The sequence below is a fragment of the Lontra canadensis genome, unplaced genomic scaffold, assembly GCF_010015895.1.
Source record: "Lontra canadensis isolate GAN:19392208 unplaced genomic scaffold, GSC_riverotter_1.0 scaffold5, whole genome shotgun sequence".
NCBI classification, from domain to species: domain Eukaryota; kingdom Metazoa; phylum Chordata; class Mammalia; order Carnivora; family Mustelidae; genus Lontra; species Lontra canadensis.
This window is the reverse complement of record NW_022630999.1, coordinates 31,611,803-31,635,081: the sequence shown is the minus strand read 5'-3', so window position 1 is coordinate 31,635,081 and position 23,279 is coordinate 31,611,803. Positions and strand designations below refer to the sequence as shown.

At 41.2% G+C, this 23,279-nt stretch overlaps 1 protein-coding gene across 18 annotated transcripts in view; it reads right to left on the bottom strand.

Moving 5' to 3' along the window:
* The window catches only part of TENM2 (teneurin transmembrane protein 2), a 1,216,596-nt gene that overhangs the window by 385,593 nt on the left and 807,724 nt on the right, over positions 1-23,279 (bottom strand). For 2 of the 18 annotated variants that reach the window (XM_032851752.1, XM_032851751.1), the window contains exon 2: positions 13,557-13,650. The exons of the other annotated variants lie outside the window; for them this stretch is intronic. In XM_032851752.1, coding sequence (XP_032707643.1) covers positions 13,557-13,623 — 67 coding nt within the window. In that variant the 5' untranslated portion in view covers positions 13,624-13,650. The remainder of the gene's footprint in view (positions 1-13,556; positions 13,651-23,279) is intronic. 18 annotated transcript variants of the gene reach the window in all.

Here is a 23,279-nt window from a genome sequence, read left to right as displayed (position 1 = left end):
AAGGCAGATTAGAAGTAGCAATGTGGGGTAACACAACAATCAGTAGGGAGCTCTCCTTCAGCTCTAAAAAGTCCACAATTTCAAAATATCTTTCTGCCTGCATAGCAAGTATGGAGATCAATAATTGGGTCAAGACCACAGGTGAAGTAGTATCCTAGCAGGAATTCACATCCTGATTCACACTTTCCCCATCTTCTCCAAGCCTGGCTTCCTTTCCTCATGAAGGTCAGAATAAATCTTCAAATATATCTCTTCAGTCCCTGCAAAGGCAGTATTTGCATGGGACTGATCTCTGAAGGCTCACTTAGTACAACCTTCAGGGAAAACTATACATTAATACAGACAGCTGGAGACATGAAAAAAAAGGGGGGCCTTGGAGGGAGTAAGATGCTTCCTCTTGGAAGCATTAAGGGAGAAAAGAAGGAGAATTAACCCCACCACAGGGAGCATGATCATCTTGCCTACCAAGTACACCAGCCTCTCTGCTACTCAGCCTCAGGACTGGGTGCAGAGCGACAGATTTGGGTCTGAAATAGCACAGTGCTGTGCGGGGGCTGAGAAGATGTGGAAGAAGAGAGGTTTCAGAGAGTTTCCTCAAGGCCCAGGCAGCCCAGCGGCCAGTCAGATGACAAAGGTGTATTAGTTCAGCTCATGAGAAGCTGTTTTGTGTGTTCGCACGTGTACACATGCGTACACACACCCATTCTTAAATTGACTAGAGTCAGCAAAATTAATACGCACCCACAGGGCCCTGTTGGCGAAGTCTCTATTTTTATAAATAATGCCTTTCTCGCCTTTTACAAGCCTGTTTGAAGACCTGCAGTGCATCCTGGCTACAATTCAAAGCCCATCTAATGAAAGCACCTCCACTGTCAGCAATGTTAATGTCACTTTAAAGAGTGTGAAATGTTGCTAAATGTGTCAGGAAACAATTAGATAACATAAGAGGCATGTTTTCTCAGTGCACAGAGAAATATATTATGCAGGCGGGAGATAAACGCAAAGTTTTCTGAGCTCCAGCGTATTCAGCACTCTCCCTCCCTCTCTCTTTTTAATCCAACAGAGAAATTGTTTGGCAAGAGTAAGCCCTGTTTCAAATACTTGGAGAAGGGAGAAAGGCCTGCTTTGCCTCTGACTGCTGTCGCTTGAGCCCTGTGCTATCAGGCTCAGCGAGATACAGTCTTCCACTCAAATTAAATGTGTGCCCTCCTAATTAGCATTATAAATATAGGTTTCTCTGAGCCAAAGTTGATAAAATTATAGTGTTGGGCTGGAAAGGAACCGGCAGCTCTCCCATGCCAACACAATGGCTGCAGCGTTCATACTGTTAGAACAATACCCCCAGAGTCTGCCCCCATCTTCAGAGGTCAGTCTGGGGAAGGAAGGTAAATGCCAAGTGGGCTGACATTAGGACAGAAGCAGGGCCCAGATGCAATCTGTTCTTTGTATGTGTTGGTGTAGTGTTTGGCTCCTAAGCTCTGGGGAGAACGGTTCTTACTCCGAAGCTTCTTTGTAGAGTTTTGTCATCTCAGCCACTTGTGGGATTCTAGATGAGAAGGGGAAACCTGAAGATAATGGATTATCCTGAGTCTCTATCCAGAACTGCTCTCCATGGTTCTGAAACATCACCACACACTAGGAACTGGTTTCTTTCCTCCCAAACCTGGAGAAATGGATGCCCAAATTCTTGGGGGAAATTTAAATTAGGTGAGGGAATCCATGGAGAAGAGAAAAAACAAGAGAGTCAATAAAGAGAGACAAGGGCAGGGACTCTGGAATGGGCATAGCCACTGAGTGATTGTCAGGGGGTAAAAGAAGGAAATGATTTGTTTTGACACTATTTTCGAATAATCATAGTTGCTAAGAAAGAAATCACTGCCGACCAGAGCTGAAATGCTCAAAGACTTAAGGTAAGTGAAGAGTTTGCATGTTAGATGATGCAATGATGTGCAATTTGGGACATGAACAAACAAGTCTGCGTGGGCAACCAGCAAACCCCAGCATGGCGGAAGTGATGTGATTGAAGTTGACATATGCAAGAATTTTCAAGCTTTTTCTCTCCTTATGAAAACTTGCCACATTGCACAGATGAAAAAAAACAAAGACAATTGTGGCTAATAGTTTCCGTTTGTTTTACAAAATGTATAATTCTGCAATGTCAATAAGTCTTAGAAGCTGGGAGTAGGGTTAACTTGCTTCTCATCCCCCTTGCTATTTTGCTATCACTTGCTGCTCTTTTTTCCTGAGATTAGTAAAATTCGTAGAATAATCTGGACTAAAGTCAAAGAAAGCTTTGGCTAAAGATCATTGAATGCTAGCTATCTAAGGAATCTCAGATAATATCTGGACCAAGCATTTCACTCTACTGATGATAAAATTATGGCTCGGGGAGAGAAAGTGCCTTTTCCCACACTGCATGGTGAATTAGTAATCTGAGTCGAAGGCTTTGTCCACTGAACTTCACTCCCCTTAGTAATACTCAAGTTGAAGGACAAATAGAAGACCCAAAGTTCAAGTTTGGATAGAGAAAATCCGATTTCCCAGCCAACCATATTTATGGGCTATAATCCTACACATCTAATGCAAGATGTGTAAAACAGTTACCACCCCCAAATAAGCATATAATGTTACACTCCTCTTTTCCAAAGTATATTCTTTAGAACACTGAGTTTTCTCAGTATGTAAACACGTGTCCCAGGAAAGAAGGGTTTCATGACCAGTTTGTGCAAGATGAGATAGTAAGAGAAGCATAAGAAAGTGAGTTCCACTATAGTCTATGCTCCGGTGATCACATCTAGATTAGCTGATCTGTTCCAGCCTAGGTTTACACTACCTTAGAGAACCATGTTGAGAAACTGGATTTACTCAAGGGCGGAAATTCAGACTGATGTTTGCACTAGATATCATCTAATAGGTTATAGGCCTGAAGGTCTTGAGGCTTGAGAAGAGTTAAGGAAAGTTTTAATAATCCTCAAATAATTGAGCCATGACCCATAGTAGAAGAAATGGACTTTTATGAATTGGCTCAAATGTCAGTTCCAGGAATGATAAAAGTTAACAGAGGCAGATTCAGGTCAGTATCTACTGCATTCATCTATGTCTATACAAAATGTGTAATAAATTTCTCCTACTATTGTGGTTCCTCAGGCTTGTGGTTTATCATTCTTCCTAGAGTGTCATCCACTCTTTCACTCATTCAGTGCAGGTTTACTGAATAACTACTACATTACCAGACTGTCTTTCAGGCTAGGACACTGCTCTAGGTCACTACTAAATATGCACTATTAGTGTTGTTCTTAATTTTTCCATCTCCCAGAGTACCTAACAAAGTACTTGCTCATAGAAAGTGTTTCATAAATATCCAATGACCAAAATGGCTGAGAGTGCAAAGGGCTTTCTAACAACAGTTGCTGAGTAACATCAGAACGTATCCTTGTCGGTAATAAGGTTCCCATCACAGATATTATGCAAGTTCTTCCTGAGTAGCACCCATCATCAAAACCAGAGAGACTGTTTTGGAATTCAGTGAGAGGAATGATTATAGGCCCTTTAAATTCAGCTCCAGCTCTAAATCCCTATAAATCTCTGAGCATTCTTGTCACTGTCCCTAGGAGTAAAGGAGACACAGGATTATTTCGAAGCTATCTCAAAAGTAAGCAGTCTACTCAGAGAATCTCCCTGCCCTAACAGAAGTTGGAAACACATTTGTCTTCCTGCCTTCTGCATATCTGAAAAATTTTAGCTTCCCAGCTGAAAAGTGAGATCCATATAGATTCATGCCTCCTTAGAGGAGTTAACTTTATTTAAAGGAAACATGTCACTGTGTTGAAGCTTAAGCTCAAATTAATTATAACAAGTGTAATATTTGGCCAACCTTAGTCTCATGTTTCAACATTCCTGCTTGATCAGTTTCCAGGACTAAATGAAAGCCTATAACCATTTGCAATGTAATCATACTTTTTACTTTTATGGCTGCTTTCATCTGTGGATCTCAAAGCATGGTCCAAACAGTAATTGATGTTCACCTGGGAGGTAAGGGTGTATTTGCTCTGCTCATTTGGCAAAGTGGGTGTAGGATGGAGTGACTGCTCAATGTCTGGGCAAAAAGTGAAATGGCGGGCTCCTTCTTCCAACCTAGTTTTCTCTATGATCCAGTAAACGAGTCACATTTGTTTAAGCACAGAGTTGGCATACGTACACTTAAACTAAAATAGTTTCAGTCCAGAATAAGAGAAGTTGAAATAGGTGATTATGTGGAAGCTAAAAGGACTAGTGGGGAAATCTCATGCGAGTTCGTACATTAACCATCGTAAAAAGAGATTCTTAAACCCTGCCTTCTCCCCTCTCTTCCTCCCTCTGTTCTTCCATTTACTGAACAAATAATCTTTGAGTGTCTAATACAGGGACTGTTCTAGGGCTGGGACTATGAAGTGAAAAATCAGAATCTTTGCCTTCATGGGGCTTATATTCTGGTGGGGAGGAGAGGAAAACCAATTTAAAAAAATGGCAAAAACTAACAACTAATAAATGTATTTAAAGACACATATCCAAACATATACATGTAAGTATGCAAGCATATATGGGCCATAGGGGAAAAGAGAAAAAGGTAAGGAGAATAGGGACTGGCAGGGTGGGGTTCGAGAGATGCATGCTACTCAATGCCATGTCATCAGGAAAGACCTTCATAGCAAGGCAAAATTTGAACAGGGACCCGAAGGAAGCGAGAGAGGGAGCTATGCTGGTATCTGGGGGGAAGCACATTGTAGACACAAGGAATAGCATGAACACAGCTATGGGCTGACAGCATGTCTGATATATTTCAGGAATTTCAGGAATACCAAGCCAGTCAGAGAGCCTGCACTGCGATGAGAGATGGGGAAGAGGGAGATCTTAGGGGTCACTGTGAGGTCTTTGGCTTCCACTCCGAGTGAGATGGAAGGCTGCTACAGGGTTCTTGGGAAGGAGTGACATGTCTGATGTTTGGTATAATGGAATAGCTTGAGCTGCTGTGTTGAGAAGAGCCCAAAGAAGGTAAGGGCAGAAGCAGGGAGACCCATTAGATGGCGGTTGCAATAATCCACCTCAAAGATTATTGGGGCTTGGACTGGAGAGGTGGTGGTAGCAACAAAGGTTAAAAAGATCAGAACCTGGATACATTTTGAAGGCCGAGCTAACATGTTTTCCTGATGGACTAATGAGGGTGTGACAGCAAGAGAGAAGTCAGTAATAACTCAGTTTAGGGCCTGAATAAACATGGTGACATGGGCATGAGTTCTACCGCATTTAGGCTATGCACTTGTTTTAGCACATGGTATAAGATGAAAGACAAAACTGGATAAAAAGCTATTATAAATGTTCGCAAGGGAGGCTAACTGTTGCCTAGAAGACCCTTCCTAGATAGATAGGCAAATCATGATTTCATTCACAACTTTACCAAAAAATATCCCCCAAGAAGAAGGTAAAAAGGGCTTCTAGATAATCTGGAACAGAAAGAACTGATAAAGTGGACACCCATCTTTTATCTGACTTAAGGAAACCTAATAAAATCTAAGCTGAGAGAGTTGAACTTTCATCGTTGTTTGGGTAAGACAATGTTATACATACTCAGAGTTAAAATTTCTCAACATATTCAGGGATAGGAATGGTCCAGAAAATAAGCCATTTTCCCCTGCAAACTCATATTCACATGTGATACGGAGTAGTAAATTAATTTTGGTCCTGTTCTCCGATTTCTCCTTTAGCTTGACCTGATTTTCTTGCAAGCCTCAGGCACAGTTAATTTGTAGGGAGGGGTGCGTGTATATATTAGAGAATATGTATTTGTGCGTGTGTGTGAGTAGATGGGGATCTCTGCTGAAATATTAATAGAGCGCTTTTTTATTATTATTTATAGGAGAACTATAACTTCAGGGCTTTTAAAATAAAAAGAAATGGAAGATAGGTGATGTGAAACTATTTTTTAGTGTTCATACCCTTTGGTTGATATATAAATAATACAAATGAAACGGTAAACAGCATTAAGGGTACAATTATTAAGTAGAAATGTAGATTCACAACAGTCCAAAGTTCCCAGTTATCATGATAGGGAAGCAGCTATTTGTGAAAAGCTCTGGAAGGTTGTCTTTTTTTTTTTTTTTTTGGTCTTATTTGAATTTTACTGCAGTTGAATCATTTTATTATAGAACTAAAAGATGAATTTCTATCTATAAAGTTGAAAAACTAAAGCTTGGATAGAAATTGGCCACAAATACACAATTGCAATCTGCACAGAGTAAGTGGAAAGCAAATTGTGATAGTCTACGGAATGAAACAGTTGTTTAATTGGTTTTGAGTGACCCACCATTCTAGATTGGAGCACGGTATTAATGGTGGAAAAACCCCTTCAGACCTTTCCAGGAAAATATGCCAAATCCTGTAAAGGCAGGCAAATGTTTTCCTTACCACAGCAACAAAGGAAATATCACCGCAAAATCACATTGGAACCCTCAACTTAAAACTATGTTATGAGTGAAATTTCCTCTTCTCAAATGGAGCCTCGATTAAAATGAATGTCTTAGCCCTGTAATCTCCCATAGGGTTATGGAACCTTATTTATTTAAATTGGTTGGCTGTCCCCTGAGAGTTCTACCAATGGAGTGATGCGAAAACTCATTAGTGCCATTTTATTTTTAAATTCCTCAGAACAGCCTCAAACAGAGCATGATCGCTTCCCGAAGGGTTCCTGCTGTGGGGCATCATTTGCCCCAGGAAGTGCACCAGTAAATCATAATGCCCATCACTCAAACAGAGGTTTCTATCAGCCCACTCTCCTATATCACTTTGTGGGTAACAAATCCAGTTCATAATGACACCTACTAGGAAAACAGGATTTACAGGCTGGGCACATGGGCTCCTTTTCGTCTAATCCTGCAAGTTCTAAAATGCTACGAGGAGGACCCGTGACTTGGAATTCCATGCTAAGGAGAAATGTAAAAGAGCTGATCATGCACATTTGCTTTCTAATCAGACTCATACTCAGCTTATACAGTAGAGGCATGAAAGCAAAGAAACACCAATTACCATTAAGCCCAGATGTAAAGAGATCAATGCATGGGCTAACAATTGGGTGCTGTCAAATGTTAAAACCGCTAAATTCTCATCTTGTTAAATCATCTGATGGCCATTTCTTCTTTAGTTAAATAGGGATAAATAATAAAAAACAATTTACCACTAAAAGATGCTAGCGTTTTGCAGCTGCTGAATGTCTTTTGGGGAGATTAGATTCTATAATGAGGAGATATAACCATCATTTTATAAAAGCTGTTGCTGTCTTGGGAAAAACACCACTGAATACGATTAGAAAAAGCCTTTCCTTCATGAACCTATTACAGTCATGTGCTGATTGCTTGGCATATGCTTAATGATATCTCCATAGCTGAAAAACAATAATTTGTTACTGTAAATCTTGACATAATATATTAAGTTCAACTATGCTCTTATTAGTTCTGTCTTTGACTTGAATGGTTTAAACTTGCAAAACCCTACAAAAGTTGAAAAACACATCGACTACCCACATTTTTAACACAGATCGATAGATCGATCTATCTATTTCCCAATAGCTTAATTAGAAGTTTTTCTCAAGCAATTTAAATATTATTTCAAACATCCGTGGCTGCTGTTTCTCCATTAAGGGTATCAAAGATACAGTAATGGAGGGATGGGAATTATGGAGTGGGCAAAATTCTGTGTGTCACACAATTAATATTAGGCAATAAACAGCTAACATTACTATCCTCTCCATTTAAAAAAAAAATCATAAAGTCAATTAAGAAAGTATCAAAGGATTTAACCCTAACAGTCAGAGACATTTCCAAAAGAGATAGTAATACTTTGGTCTCTATTATTTCTTGCAGGAAAGAAATGAAGAGACAAGGAAGAAACACGGCAGTTCTATTTCCTTCTTTTCCAACCCACCTTCCCTCCCAATCATGTGAGCTGCAGGAATCTCCTTCTGTCCCCAAGAAAAACACCCAATCAAGTTTTGACTAGAAGACTTTTTTTTCCCCCTGCTGCTGCTGCTTCCCACAAAAAACAGAAGTGTCCACTACAAAGCTTACGTCCTAGAACATTTTAATTTTTTCAGTCAAAATTCTACCCTTGAGCTCTAGTATTATATCCAAGACCAAAACCAGAAGACTTGCAGTAGGAACTTTTTATACCCTAAAACAAGTAGATGATAAAACATCCAGAAGGGAAACAGATGATAGGTTTTCTCACCTTATCAAATATTTCTGTAGTATTTGGCATTATGAGATCTTTGTTCAACATCATTGGTGACTAGGACAAATCTGGGTGTATATATATGTACACCATCCTTTTTAAAATCAATGCCTATATACACAAGCATTAAGCAAGTATCGTCTCATCTAAGACAAAGAACTTCATACCAGGTCTCGGAATCATGGGTCAGAGAACTAAGATAAACTTGGGTCTCTCACAGACTTTATCCACCACTGCCCTCCACTTTCAGTAGATCTTCCCACTGATCAACAACCTCCACCCTCGTGAAGCTTCCACTTACTGCAAACTACATAATTTCTAAGCTGTGAAATGGAGATCTCCACACAAAGGCGGACACATGTCTTCATAAGTAGGTTTCAAGGTTTTGCTCTTTGCTGCTGGGTTCCATGGAAAAACTTATCTCCTGGGATTAGGATAACAATTAGAGATTTATGCACTCTAACAGCGATAGTACTAGGTGGGAAAGATCACACACATTTGTGAATGAACAGGAGAAAATTCAGAGTTGTAATTACTTAGCATTTTTAATGCCAAACCTCATCTATGTCACACCAATCTCCGAATCCAGCACTACAGATCTACTATTAATTCCCTGCAAGCTAACTGGGCAGAGGTGGGGAGGGGGGGGGGGGGGGGGGGGGGGGGAGGGGTAGTGATACCTGAAGTCAGCCCTTGATGACTGGTTGAAGATCTGGGTTTCTTGCTTTCTCTTCATAGCCCAGGTCCCAGGTGCTTTGGAGACCAGTTCTGCCTCAATTCTCACTAAAGTCTTACCTTTATGGCCTCTATCCTCCCGAGTAGCCCCTAGGATATAAACTACAAGTCTTTTCCTGAATCTTATTTATGGTTTTGCTTACTTTCAGAAGTTAGGCTACATTGTTGCTGGATTAAATGTGGGAAGAGGAAACAACTTTGTTTTAAATTTTCATCTCAGGAGAGAAGGTCTTCACAGCACAGATTGTGACAGTCATCTAAATCCTAGTGAAACCCTCCTCCTCAATGAAACTCTCCTGCCTACAGCTCCCACAGTTGGTGAGAATGAAGGTTACAAAGCAGAGTGCTTCCTCCCTCTAGCTGACCTCGTGGCCATCATTATAATTCAATTACAAACATATGTGATGGGCACAAGTCATCCATGCCCTAATCCATGGGACCTGCAAATATGTCACCTTGCATGGTAAAAGGGACTTTGCAGATATAGTTAAGGATCTTGAATTGGGGAGACAAGAGGGAGACAGGAGGGTCAGAGTTCACGGAGGAGATGTGACCACAGAAACAAAGGTCAAAAGATGTAAAGAAGGGGCCTCTACAAATGGAAAAGGCAAGGAAACAGATTCCTACCTGGAGCCTCCAGGAGGAATGCTGACCCGCTGATACCTTGATTTTAGTCCACTCAGACTGCTTTTGGACTTGTCACCTCCATAAATACAAGGTAATAAATCTCAGTTGTCTTAAGTCGCTAAATTGGTCGTAATTTGTTAGGTTAGTAATAGGAAATAGACACAGTAAGCAACATGGTTTTAAGGAAGGTCTGCTTGAAGTGGTTCATCTTATCCAGTATCAAAACCACCCACAGCAGAGTGCTGGGAATAAGGTAAAAGTGGGACAAATGTCTAGCCTGCTCCCAAATTCTTTAGCCAGGAGACTTAGTTCTCTGAGAGCCATCAGATCAACAGTAAACAGAAATAACTCCGTCACTGCCAGTTCTGGCAAAAAATCACCAGTTAGTGAATCAACTACCCAAGGAGGAAACATGCCTAGATGCTACTCAGGAGTAAGAATCCATGGAATCTTTAAGAGCCTGGGGATTACTGTCACATGGGAGAAATTTACAAATCCATTCCCTGGTTCTTTTTTTTTTTTTTTTTTTTTTTTTTTAAGATTTTATTTATTCATTTGAAAGAGAGAGAGACAGAGAGTGCACAAGCAGGGGGAGAGGTAGAGGGAGAAGCAGACTTCCTGCTGAGCTGGGAGCCTGATATAAGGCTCGATCCCAGTACCTGGAGATCATGACCTGAGCCGAAGGCAGACACCTAACAATTTGAGCCAGCCAGGTGCCCCCCATTCTCAGGTTCTAATGCTGCTCTCTAGAGCAGAGCCTGCCCAATGGTAGCCCACTGGTTTCATCTGGCAAACAGACATATATATTTTGACCAAAGAAGTGGATTTTTATTTTCCTTTTAATTGAATTTTAATGACCTTTATTAAAATATATACTCTCTAATTTACCACAGTCTTCACCATTCCCTCTTACTGACCCCTGGCTATTTCATTCATTCACATGACCTAACTGGTCCTTATAGACACCTGAATTTTCAATCCAAGAGTAAAATCTGTGGTGGCTTGATTATTACACATTTGCCCTTTAACACTTTGGAGCAACTTTTGTGATCGATCCAGCACTCCTGACCTATTCGATCGCCTGTTGTGACCCACCTATCTTCTGCATGTTCCCAGTAATATCCACAGGTTCCGCTGGTGGACATTCTCAGTGAAAAATTGAGTAAGGATACAAATAATAGTCTTAACATATTTGTAGAGAACATAGTGCTAGAATTAAATGCTTCTATTTCCGACGAGAGAGTGAATGAAGATCCAAACACATCTGAATCATCCCAACTGAAATCTAAGAGGGTAAATGTGAAGTTCTGCATTTAGGATAAAAGAAGAAAAACCTACACGGGTACTAGCTAGGAAAATAGGATTCCACAGAAGCACATATGAGAAAGGCTTTGGAGTTTTCTATCATAAGCTTTGGTATGACACACTGATTGATGTGTTTGGCTCAAACAAATCACTAATAGAAGTCAAGGTTCTGATCAAGAGAAACCATACTGCAAGTCCTGCTGTAAGATAGTCAGAACATACTCATAGAGGCAATAACCTTTCAAGATGGACATCTGTAAAGGGGAAGATATTCCTAAGAAAATTGGCAGGATGGTGTTGGGTGGGGGTGGGTAAATGTGAATCAGATGAAGATCCAAAGAAAACTAAGATGCTTTGCTAGGAGACCCGGAGACGCACAGGGAGGGTCTGGTGTGCACAGGGACAGATTAGTCTGATCCTACAGGAGGATTTTGGCATTTATTTTCTTTGCAGAGGTGAGACTAGGAGCCAAGGAATAGGAGAGATAAGAGAAAGCATCTGACTAAATAGAAGGACATACTGTCAAGTGATCGGACTAATGTACAAGTGGGACGGGCTTTCTTGCGTGGGAGTAATTTCACTGTGGGTGGAAGCATTCAAACAGTTATTAGGTGACCCAAAAAGGGGATGGAAAGGAGAAAATCTGTGTGTGGATAAAATAGGATAAATGGCTTCTTGTGTTCTAGTACAAAAGCAAGATTCTCTGGTACCAGGGCGCTACTGTCCTTAAGATAACATGATTGGGAATGTGATCCACTGGAGGCAGAGTGGGGAGAGACCAAGTTCATTTATGTAGAGCAAAAGAGCCATTTAGGGACAATACAAAGAGGCTTTCTCCCCCAATAAGTAAGTCCTTGGTGAACCTTAGGCTTGGGGATGTGGTTCTTAAGCACGTCCCAGGCTATTAATTTTTTCATCCAAGAGACCCAAAATATCCTACCATTTAAATTTTCAGTGTTATTTGTAGCATTTTTCTCCATGGATTCATCTGTTCTCAACAATTTAAAAGATTCTTGGCATCTTGTAAACAACACCTGAGCAGTCTAAAAAAGACTCCTCAGCACTGTCAGGCTACTGAGGGATGAAGATTTTCTAGCGATCTAAGCCCTGCTGACAGGCCAGAGGCTCCCTTTCCCTCTCTTCTGACTCAGGAGAATTTTTAAATCAAATGATTTGCCCGTCAGGCACCGAAGAAACACGCAGATGAAGAAAGAAGTTGAGAACAGGGGTGCTCTACCTGCCTCCCCTACTATTTGCCTCCATTCGCCCGCCTCCCCTGAGGGCTGACCCCCAGCAGGACTGGGCTAGAAAGGAGGAACCCCACGGGAACCCACTTGGAATTCACCAGGAATTCACCCTTTGGTGACGGACACACAAAGGGAAACGAGCGGCTCAATTTTCCGTGTGGTCCCTGCTATCGAAGGGATGGGCTTAAAGTAGCAGGGGAACGCAGAAGAGGGACAGTGAACATTTCCTGGGGAAGGAGGGGTTGTTGACAAATGGAAGGTGGAGACATTTTTCAAATCGACTTCGCTCATAGCTGGGGGTGGAAGAAGGAGGCCGGAAGGAGGTCTTGCATGATGCTAAGTCAGTGTAAAGTAATACACAGGAATGGCCATGGGAAGAGCAGCTTGAATTAGCAGCTGGGGCCCTCTCCTGCCTCTACCTACCAACCGAGTTCAGTTTTTGATGATTGTGTTTCCAGTGAGAAGTAGGGAAAATAGAATTCTATGTACTTACCTCCCATGACTATTTTGAAGATAAAAATGAGAAATGAGTGGGCAAGGAGGTGGAGGGCACATGCCGGTGGCTCAGGTGGTTAAAGCTGGTTAAGCATCTGGCTTCAGCTCAGGTCATCATCTCAGGGTCCTGGAAAGGAGCCCCGCATGGGGCTCAGGGAGGAGTCTGCTTGTCCCTCTGCCTCTGCCCCCCTCTCCCCGCCTTGTGCACATGTGTGCTCTCTCTCTCTCCCACATAAATAAAATCTTTTTAAAAAATTAAGAAATGAGAGGATATGGTCTTGGAAATGTTTGAAGTAAATTTAGATTGGAAATCACAAACTCTGCAAAACACGGTCCACCTGTCTGTAAGGATAATACTGGATGCCTTCCGCAGGGTCTCTGTTCCCCAGGTCATTTCAGGTCCCAGCAACTCCTTATCTTATTCCACATTCCAGGCTGCTCCCGACCTCTGCAACCTGACTAAGACCAGAACAACTTCATAATAAAGCAGTCTGCACAAAGGAATGTGGAAAGTGTGAATATGTTTGAGTCTGGCTCTTCCTCTCAGACAGTGGGAAAGTGATACATTATTCTGAGCTGTGACATTAACGAGGGTGATTAAGAACAGGCCCTTGATGTTAGAGTTCTTTTCTACTAGGTCCCTTTAAATGAAAGTAAGTATCATTCCTGCCCAATTCAGAACTGAGACATGCTCTGAAAAATTCAGAGAGAGAGAGAGAGAGAAATGGAGGTAAAGAAGGAAGGGAAAGTAATGAAGGGGTGTGTTTCTACTTGAAAAAATAGAAATGAAGAAACGCCTATTTCAATTGTTTAGGTTATATTCTTAAAGTAAAAAGGTTTGTTTTCTTTTTTTTTTTTACCTAATTTGCAAAAAAATGGCAAACAAACCTGAAAGTCGACTTCTAGATGGATGTCTCAGGCAGTCTTGCAATATGTGATATAAAATACAGTCCATTTTACAGGAAGAGGTATGCAGAGTTGGCTAGAAACGACAGACATTCAGGAATTCAGCATGGCAGGAGGAGAGGAAGAGGAGGAAGAGGTTAGAGAAGTAAGTAGGAAAGTAAAAGTGAAAGGTGGAGATACTGAAGAGTAAAGATAAGAAAAGTATGAGAAGGTTTTTTTGGACACCCTCCAATCTCTAAAACATTATCTTTTACATATTTGAAAACTCCGAACTCAAGTGGAAGCGAGATAAAGCCAATTAGAGCCATTATGCCAGGAGGGAACCATGGGATATTGGTAGAAGGTGAGCTCACTAACTCGAGTGTGCCTGAAACCGACTGTTAAGTGGGAAAAGTGTGGCAAGAAATTTCCTGTATCTCTGTTGCAAATGCCCGCTTAAAGCTGGTGTCCTGCTTCCCTTTTCCTCCCCGAGTTTGAGAGCCATTTACAAATGCATTCTGGTGATGCAGACCCCCAAATTACCAAACCCCATAGCAGAACGAGGCTGCCTATAGGAATCTGAACTTTGTTTACGCAATTAGGAGACACTCACATGCGCATTCCGTAAATGACAAGGTTCCCGCAGCAAATTAACAAGAATAATTTGCCCATCTCAGGAGCTGTCAAGATGGGCCCTGTTGGCCAATTTATCTTACTCTAGCACATCTCTGGTGCTTGTCAATCAATATGTGAAACATTTGGTGCTGATTGCCATTTTTCTCTCCACTTCCTTTTGCCTCTTGTACCAGGCAATTTACTGCAAGTCAATCAAGGTCGAAGCCGACCTTGTTTAAATAAAACACTGTTGAGCTTTTTTCACACCAACAATTTCAAAGATAGAATGAGCTGTATCTTTTACATTTACACTACCTTTTCTTCCCCCACTGGTTCTCCTAAAATGCCACCCTGGAGTTATAAGCCCTAACAAAAGCCACCTGGAGACTGAGAAAACGATGTTGAGAGGGGTGAGGAAATGTGTATTTCGAGATTCCTGTCTGCACTATTCAAGATTCACTCAGCCAGCAGAGATGTCTTACCATGAAAGACATTCCTAAGGGTCCTACTGATACCAGTATGCTCTGATCCGAGGCAGAGCCCCACAGCACAGACCATATACCCCCCATCATCAGAACTTGGAAACACAAAACAAGCAATTTCAAGTGTTTGCCCTGGTGATTAGGGTCCTACAGTTGAGAAAGTCTTAAGACATTTTGGGGATAGTTCCCAATGAATCAAACTTAAACCTTTATTATCATCACTCTATGCATGGAAGAAGCAGCAAAACCTACTGAAGTTCTTGAAAATAATCTGCTCATAGGTTTTGTTCTCAAAACCTCGTTTCTCCTGCAAACCATCTATAATCTCTCTCTCACTTTTTCTGAATAAATCCAGCTCTGGTTGCTTAGGAAAATATAACTTTGCAACCCCACCCCTGCATATGTTAAGAATAAACATTGAAATGAGGCCTGGCTAAATTTGACTCTCAAAGAAAGAAAGAAATACAGTTAGACAAATATAGAACTTCCTGAAAATAGTAACATGCAGCTTAACAGCTAAAGTAGTGCTATGCTCTCAAAATGATTAATTAGAAATGAATGCTTTTTAAGTGCCTACTATTGCATATAAGACGCAGCTCAGTGTTTTCAATAATGTGAATTCTCCCACTTAAACCTAAAATAAAAAATCCAAACAAAATATTCTTATATTCTCAGAGCAAGAACGGTCCCTTCCTTTTATGCCAAATCCAGTACTAATGGGGTTAACAGATTCCATGTTAGCCCGTGGTCCTATTTTGTTTCATCATTATTCACAAGACACTATTGATGAAGTCACTCTTCCATCTGTCTGTCTTTTCTTGAGTGTCTATTACACATCAGGCACTGTGGAAGACTCAATCGTGGGCAAAACTGAAGAACTCTGTTTCATGAAGTTCAGAGTCAGGTCAGGGTGTTAGACACTAATGAAGTCATCTCAAAAATAAAAGTGTTATTACAAACCGAGATCAGCACTGTGCAGGGCCACTGGATGGTGGTCTAAAGCAGGCAGAGAACTTGGGAATGCTCTTTGAGGATATAAAGCAGCTCAACTTTGACTGACCGGCGCTACCTGCCCTAGCCCAGAGCTGCTCTAAGTGTGGCCCATGAGCCCAACCAACCAGCGTCCGAAGGGAGAAATACAGGGGTTGTAAGAAAATGGTTAGAAACTTTGGTTAGAAACAACCTAACATTGCCACAATCGAGCACCTGATTAGTAGGAATGAGTTAGGGAGAAAATAAGCCTCCTTCACCACACACAGTTTAAGAAGTTCTGATCTGAGGATGTAAACAATACCCTCCCCCTGTTTACCGTTCATTACGCCAAACACTTGGCCTCATTTAAGCCATGGGAGACAGCAATGCCTCCTTCTTGGTCTGAAAGGCCAAGATGTCTGGGTTGCCATTAGAGCAGTAGCACTTAGAGCCCTGTGAGAGATATTCTGGGATGAAAGAGTTGAATTTGGTCAGAAAGAAAGAATCCGCGTTTCTACATTTCTTCTTGCTATACAGCAAGCCCTGCAAAGTTAACTGCTGAGGAGAGCTGTTGGGTGCTGGGTTTATGTTCCGTTTCTCACTTTGGAGCTGGTAACATGAGTATGATCTGTCTGGAAATTCACTGGACTGATATGAACATCTTTCTCTCTCTCTCTCTCCATATATATAATGCTTTTTAAGTGCCTACTCTTATATATAAGATGTATGTACACACACACACACACACACACACACGTTTGACAACTAAAAAGTTTTAAAATGTCACCACCAAAAAAGACAAAGGCAAAGGAATTCCTTCAGGTTAAAGGAGACAGAAAAGACATGAAACACAATGCAACGTGTGATCCTGAAACGAACTCCAGCTCAGGGAAGCAAGAGCTGACACCAGCCCATTCGGGGCAATGGATGATATTTACATATGGACTGAGGATTAGATCATGTATCAATGCTAACTTTGTGCTTTGGCACCTGGACCGTGGCTATGGAAGAGAATGTTTTTGTTCTTAGGAAACACACACTGAAGTACTCCGGGGTAAGTGAGCTTGATGTGGAGGCAACTTACTCTTAACTGTTTCAGGGAAAATTAGTGTGTGGGGGGCTGGTGAGAGAAAGGGAGAGAAAGGGAGTATTGCTGAGCAAGGCAGAGGAAGTGGGAGATTGATAAAGCAAATGACAAATGGGGCAAACACACACAACGGGTGAGCATGGTCTGGGCTGTACATGTGTGCTTTCCACTATTTCTGTAATTTCAAAACTACCAAAATAAAAAATTACAAAAGTGAGGGTGACAATTTTAAATAAAAGTGAACTGGTTCTTGGAATGAATGACCAGCCCGACTGGGTGGCACATAGTTGCTCCAACAAATTGGGTGTTTTGTGCAATGAAAAGTGATGTGGCAAGGTCTCTCTCAGCATTCAGAGTCACTGGCACAATTACCCCTCAAATGGAGGTTGGGAAAGCTTGACAGTTCCCTAGGCGGACATGATTTTCAACAGAGTCTGACACAGCCTGATGGACCAAACATTCTTTTTTTTGACATTAATTCACTTGTGATTTTTACTGCGATGCCGAGCTCTTATCTGGAGGTGGTCCTTAATGGTGCATGGTATATTTTATTGATGTTTCTTTTATTCTGGTGTTTATCTTCCTCGTGATTATATCTGTTGCTACTCTCTGTCTCCTTCAAAATGCTATTCTCTTGTGAGACTAGGCACTGCTTGGAGGCTTAATGAGGCTTCTAGATTGTTTGCTGATTTATGGGGTTGGGTTCTCAGTTAGCATGGGGGTGGGGAGAGGAGGAGGCCAGAAGAAGTAGGGTGCTCTAGGATCAATGAAACAGTTTGTATCAAGTTCATTTTTTTTGTGTGTAGAATCCTTCCGTTATAGTGGAACCTGTTGGGCAGAAAACACTCGTCTTTAATGCCTGCTGTCCTTTCTCTCTCATAAGTTTTAAAGTATTATTATGAGATCCATGCATCATGCTCTACAGAATTCCAAATCCGTGTCTTAAGTTTCGCATAAAAGTGAGGGTTCCAACTCTTCTGCTCTGAGCTCCCAGGCAAAGTTACACTTTTCTTTCCCTGCAGTCAGCGTTTGACATTCAAATTTTTATCTATTGTTCCTTTACACTTGCTTTGGAGCAAGGCGTGTGCTGGGCGTGCCTTAAATAAGGACATCTTGTGCAATATGTAGGTACTTCAGTTTCTTTCCCTCCTTGGGAAGTTTTCCCATCATTAAAAAAAAAAAAAAAGGTATTCTTTCTCTAAAAGAAACTAGAAGCATGGCATGTGCTCGTTAAAATTAGGCCATCGTAATGGAGGACATAGTATTACATTTAGTTTATATTTTGCTCTCAATTCTTTAAACATACGCACGCTCGCGTGTGAGTAGGCACACTCGCAGTCTTGCGTTTCCAAAATAAAATCCTGTTAAAACACATCTGCATCTCAGGTTCTACCTAACCTCTACATTTTTCTCTCCTAAAAGCTATGATGCCTTGGTTTTCGATGCTAACAAATGTTATATGACAGGTTCACCGATTTACTGCTCTGCACCCTTTTTAATTATGGATGTATGAAGGAAAATTTCACTGAGGAAAACAATAAATCACCAGTGAAATTATTTGTTAGTTGAATGAGCTGAATAAACAGCTGACTTCAGGGCAAAGATTCGTCTGGAGTCTTTTAAGTCACTCCATATTCTCCCTTTCAGTTGCTACACAGAAGCAGGACCGGGCCTGCAGGAATCAGCTGGGAGCATAGATGTTGATGCCTAAGTGAGGAAAACGTAAACATTTGATCCACAGATGTCTTGAATGCTGCATAAAATAATTTTTGTCAACTTTTATTAATAATGATAGCCTTTAGAAACAGTTGAGTGCATACTGTATAGGCATGCCATTGCACTTAATTCTGACAACAACCCTATCTCCCTACACTCGCAACAACTTCTTGAAGCCAGAAAGCGGCAAACCCAGAATTCAAACCAGTTTCTGACTCCAGGTCTGGAGCCCCTCAGCCATCTGATGCCTACAGAGTTCCTCAAAGGAAACCACACTGGCTCCAAAAAGTCTTTGTGTGTTATTTAAGCTCTAAAAAACAGAGCCCAAGTTCATGGTTGAAACCCCGGTTCATGTTAACCTTAAATTTCTACAATGCTCTTTAGGTGATGAAGAAAGCAAGTTTTTCCAGTTCCTCCTCTGAGAAAACTGTGTTTGAAACAAAGTATGCAAGGAATAGGCCAGAGATGGGAAGCACAGAAAAATGTGCCATCCCTGGACTTCCTTCTGGGAGCTGAAAGAAGAGTAATAAGGTGGTTAGTTTCAATTTGAAAGCATGGGATGTGTCAGGGATGATAACTAGCTATTGCTATTTTTACAATAAATGTCTCCCTCAGAGTCACAAGCAGACATCGAACATGGGAAGCTTCCATGTAGGAATTAGTTTAGTGCCTTTCCTTGATGTCCCCGTTGAACTCATCCAAAAAGCTATGAAGAATCATGGCCACTTTGAACGCATTCATACAAATAGCACTGACAGTTTTTAAGCAAGGACAAATGTCTAGCTTTGGTCTTCTCCCACCAGCAAGTCGGCTGCCCATAGTGCATCCCATAAATATCTCAGCTGGAAACTTTGTTTAAAGGTACTTAAATGGACCCTGGAGCTCCCAACTCTGGAAACAGACTTGAGTCTGGTAATCAGATCCTCACGTTAGAATTGCCAAGCATCTCTGCAGCTTCTCTTGTGTCATTAAGCTTCAGAGTTCTCGTCCGTATATTGATTAGATACTGCTTTATGTTGGACACTACACTCTTGTGCAGAGACAACTGCTCTTGATTTAGGGTTTCAGACTAGTGGCTCACGTCCTTATTTCTTTCTTTTTTTTTTTTTTTAAAGATTTTATTTATTTATTTGACACAGACAGAGATCACAAGCAGGCAGGGAGGCAGGCAGAGAGAGGAGGAAGCAGGCTCTCCGCAGAGCCGAGAGCCCGATGCGGGGCTCCATCCCAGGACACTGGGATCATGACCTGAGCTGAAGGCAGAGGCTTTAACCCACTGAGCCACCCAGGCGCCCCACACATCCTTATTTCTGATGTGCATTTTCTACGTGCCTCGATACTATGTGGATGCAGGTTTCAAAGGGCTTCACGGGGACGTTTCAAGGGGAACCAAGACAGGAACCCAAGGGCCCTGGAAGGTGGAAGACAGCTACAGAGCTCCCTGGGGCAGTTTTGTTTATGGCTTCCTGTTATGGTTCGTGTTGCTATGGTTTCATGAAAGATGAGTGAACCCTTCCGACCGACTACAAATGCAGAAAAAAGTGATGATGGGCAGAAATGATACCCATTTCACGTACCACCAAGACTAGCTGTGTGCTCTGGTCTATAGTCCATGGCATTTGGGCACTGACTACCTGGTGGCTCGGAGGCAGAGACTGAAAAATGCATCAAGATTGCAAAATCTTGACTGTGTCTGTAAGATAAAAATATATACCTCAATAGGAAAATGGGCAAGGCGGAGGTGAATATGGACGGCTCAGATGCACACCCATGCAGCTAATTGTAATGAGATGAAATGAGGTTTGACCTCACTATTGATCAAACAAATGCAACTTTTTAAAAAATGATGGGATGTGTATTTTTAAGTTAACAACTGGACCCGGAGTTTAGTAAATCTAATATCTAATTCTGGGAAACGTCTGGGAAATTCAGCATTCTCATAGAGTGACAGGAGAGTATATAGAGAAATACAAATTTTTTGGAGAGTGATTCAACAGTGTGTTCACAACCTTGAATCATTCAACTTCCAGGACATTCTCCTGAGGTCATTATCAGAGAGGGACAAGAAACAGGTGCGGGGGCTCCCTCTATCCCTTTCTCTGTAGCAGTAAAAACTGAGAAATTCCATATCTAACAGGAGCAGCGTGCCTAAGTAACCAATGGTGAATCCGTATGTTCCATCACACGTAGTCTTTAAAATAGGATTTTAGAATACTAAGCCATGTGCGCAAATATAAACACTATTATACGTATCTATGTATTTACACAAAAAATACTATATATTAGTAGGATCATTGCTCATTTTCTTCTTTATATTTTTCTCTACCTTTCTGAATTTACTTAAACTTAAAAAAGTGAACATAAGGTGCCTTTGTGGCATGTATGTGTTTGTGTGTGTTTGTAAGTGTGTATAACTGTACATATATTAAGATACATATGTATCTTTACCAGGAATCGTGGCCTTTTCTGATGTCACTGAGTTAATTATACCCACCCACAAATCCTATAGGAAATGGACACAATAGGACATGTTCTGTTTTACCAGAATGTTCACACTTATCACAGTGCAACAGATAAGGTACTGTGATGAAAGTCCTGGTTGAAATTGTTGAAAGCGTGACACTCTTCCTTTTTTGTGGTAAGGCAGCTTGAAAACAGAGTAGGCCAACTCAGTGATATAGAAATCTGAAAATGTGTCAACCCACAGCTGGGTGGGTCCTTCAAAAGATGTCACATTTGTCACAGTGGATCCCACCTCATTTTGAGAGTCCACAAACTCCTCATGGTGTCCTCAAGTGGTCTTAGATGTCTCCACTGCAAGCTCGCAGGGGGTCAGGTCTGGTCTGAAACCCTTTGGTGAATGGGACTGTTTGTTAACTCCAATAGACAATTATGAAGGGCAATTAAAAATTCAAATTATGTTAATAGGCCAGAGAAAAATGACTGTTTGCAGAAATCAGTAGCAATTACCAGACATAATGGTTCTCAATTAGGCTGGAGGGGATTTTCAGTCATTCATAATTCACTATCTTAAATGTATCATAAAAAAGTAATTGTTACTTGTTAATAAAACTTACTTAAAAACAACGCAGCTATCTTGGGTAGAAAGTAACTCTTCTCTCTCCCTCCTCAGTTTTTAAAAAGGTAGCGTCTTAATTTTAAAAGCTAGTGCGGGCTGGTGTGAAACAGAATCAAACAAAGCAAATGGGTTTAAAAGAAAAAAAGCTGTTTCTGGCCCTCTACTTGCACTTTCCCAGGAGAAACCATTGTTTTATCAATTCAGTGAATATTATTCCTCCCAACCACCTCTGTGCTCCCATTAAAAAGAGGGGAGGGGGGTCGAGGAGACTGTCCAAGGAATATGTTGTATTGATATTTTTAGTCAATTAAAGGTGAAAACATAAAAACATTATCTTGCTGCTTCTGTCATGTTTGTTTTTCTTCCAAGGTTTTTGATTTTTTTTTTATTTTTATATTCATATGCAGTTTCCATTACCCCTAGGAATATAGTCAGCATTCATGCATGTCCTTACAATCCTATTCTGAGGCAATGCACTTTGCTGTATAAATTGTACTGCACATGGGATGCAATTCAAGGACTCTGACCAGTTGGTTCCAAGCTTTATTTCTGGTGCTTCTGGGAGAACCAAAAAGGGCTACAAGAAGCAAGAGACAAGGAGAAAGGGTAGGGGAAAGACTCGTAAATAACTGAAGGATTAAAAGAATGGGTTTTTCTCTTGCTGGGTGCCACCTGATAATGCCTCTTTTGTCTACTGTTATGGATCATGTTGAAAAAAATGACAGTTGTGTTCTCAATTTTCTTGCTTAATCTAGAAAACATACTACACCTTTAAGACCCAAATTGTAGCTCTGCCTCCAACAGAAAGATTGCAGTGAAGACAAGAATGAGACCTTTCTGTCCCCATGCAATGATATTCTCACTTTGCTGAGACGCAGTTGAGCAGTATTGCCAGAAACTTCTCTAAAAGGATGCTCTAAGCTACTCTGACCCAGGCACTTCATAGACATGATCTTATTTAATTTTTCACCATCATGTCATGAAGTGGGCGTTTTTCTATCCCCATGTGACAGGGGAGGGTACTGAGCCTTCAGAGAGGGTCTGTCCCATGCTCAGAGTGATACTGAGTTAGTGGCAGTGCTGGCATTTGAACCCAGATACTTCTTGGTCAGAAGTATACAAACATTTCCCTCCAATGCACAGTCTTTTTGTTGAAATCGTATAGACATGCACAACTGTGAGATGTCATAGGTTATGACATCTCAACATACGACTGCCCTATATTTTTCTTTCTTTCAGGGAAACGATGCTACCCACTACATTGACCGGTGAACATCTTTGGGATAGTTAAGAACACAGAGTCAGCCACACATACACAAATGATCCTGATTTTGTACGTTTTTCAAAAGTATTTGGAGCAATGAAGACTGCAGGAGTTTATTTTGAAAACAGTTCTCAATAAAGAAGGAAAGTACCTACAGTCTGTCCTTCTTGGACTTGTGTCTTAAAAGTAGGTGTACTTTCAATGGGAGCAGAAAAAAATCTCCATAAACAAGTACGTAGCATATACATTTTGTAGATCTACCCATGGCTGGCTTCTTGCTGTCATTCACATCAGAGTTCAAGCTTCCCTCTTAGAAACGATTTCCCCTCCAGCCCCTCTAGAGTAGGGGGTTTAAAGTACCCGCTACTCTCTCTCACAACCTTATTTCATGTTTTTCAAACATGACTTACACTGATGTTCTACTAGTTTGCCTATTCATGCCTGCCTCTGCTTCCTGGGGAGTCAGCTCCACGAAAGCAAGGTCCTTGTCTGATGTGTTCACCACCGTATT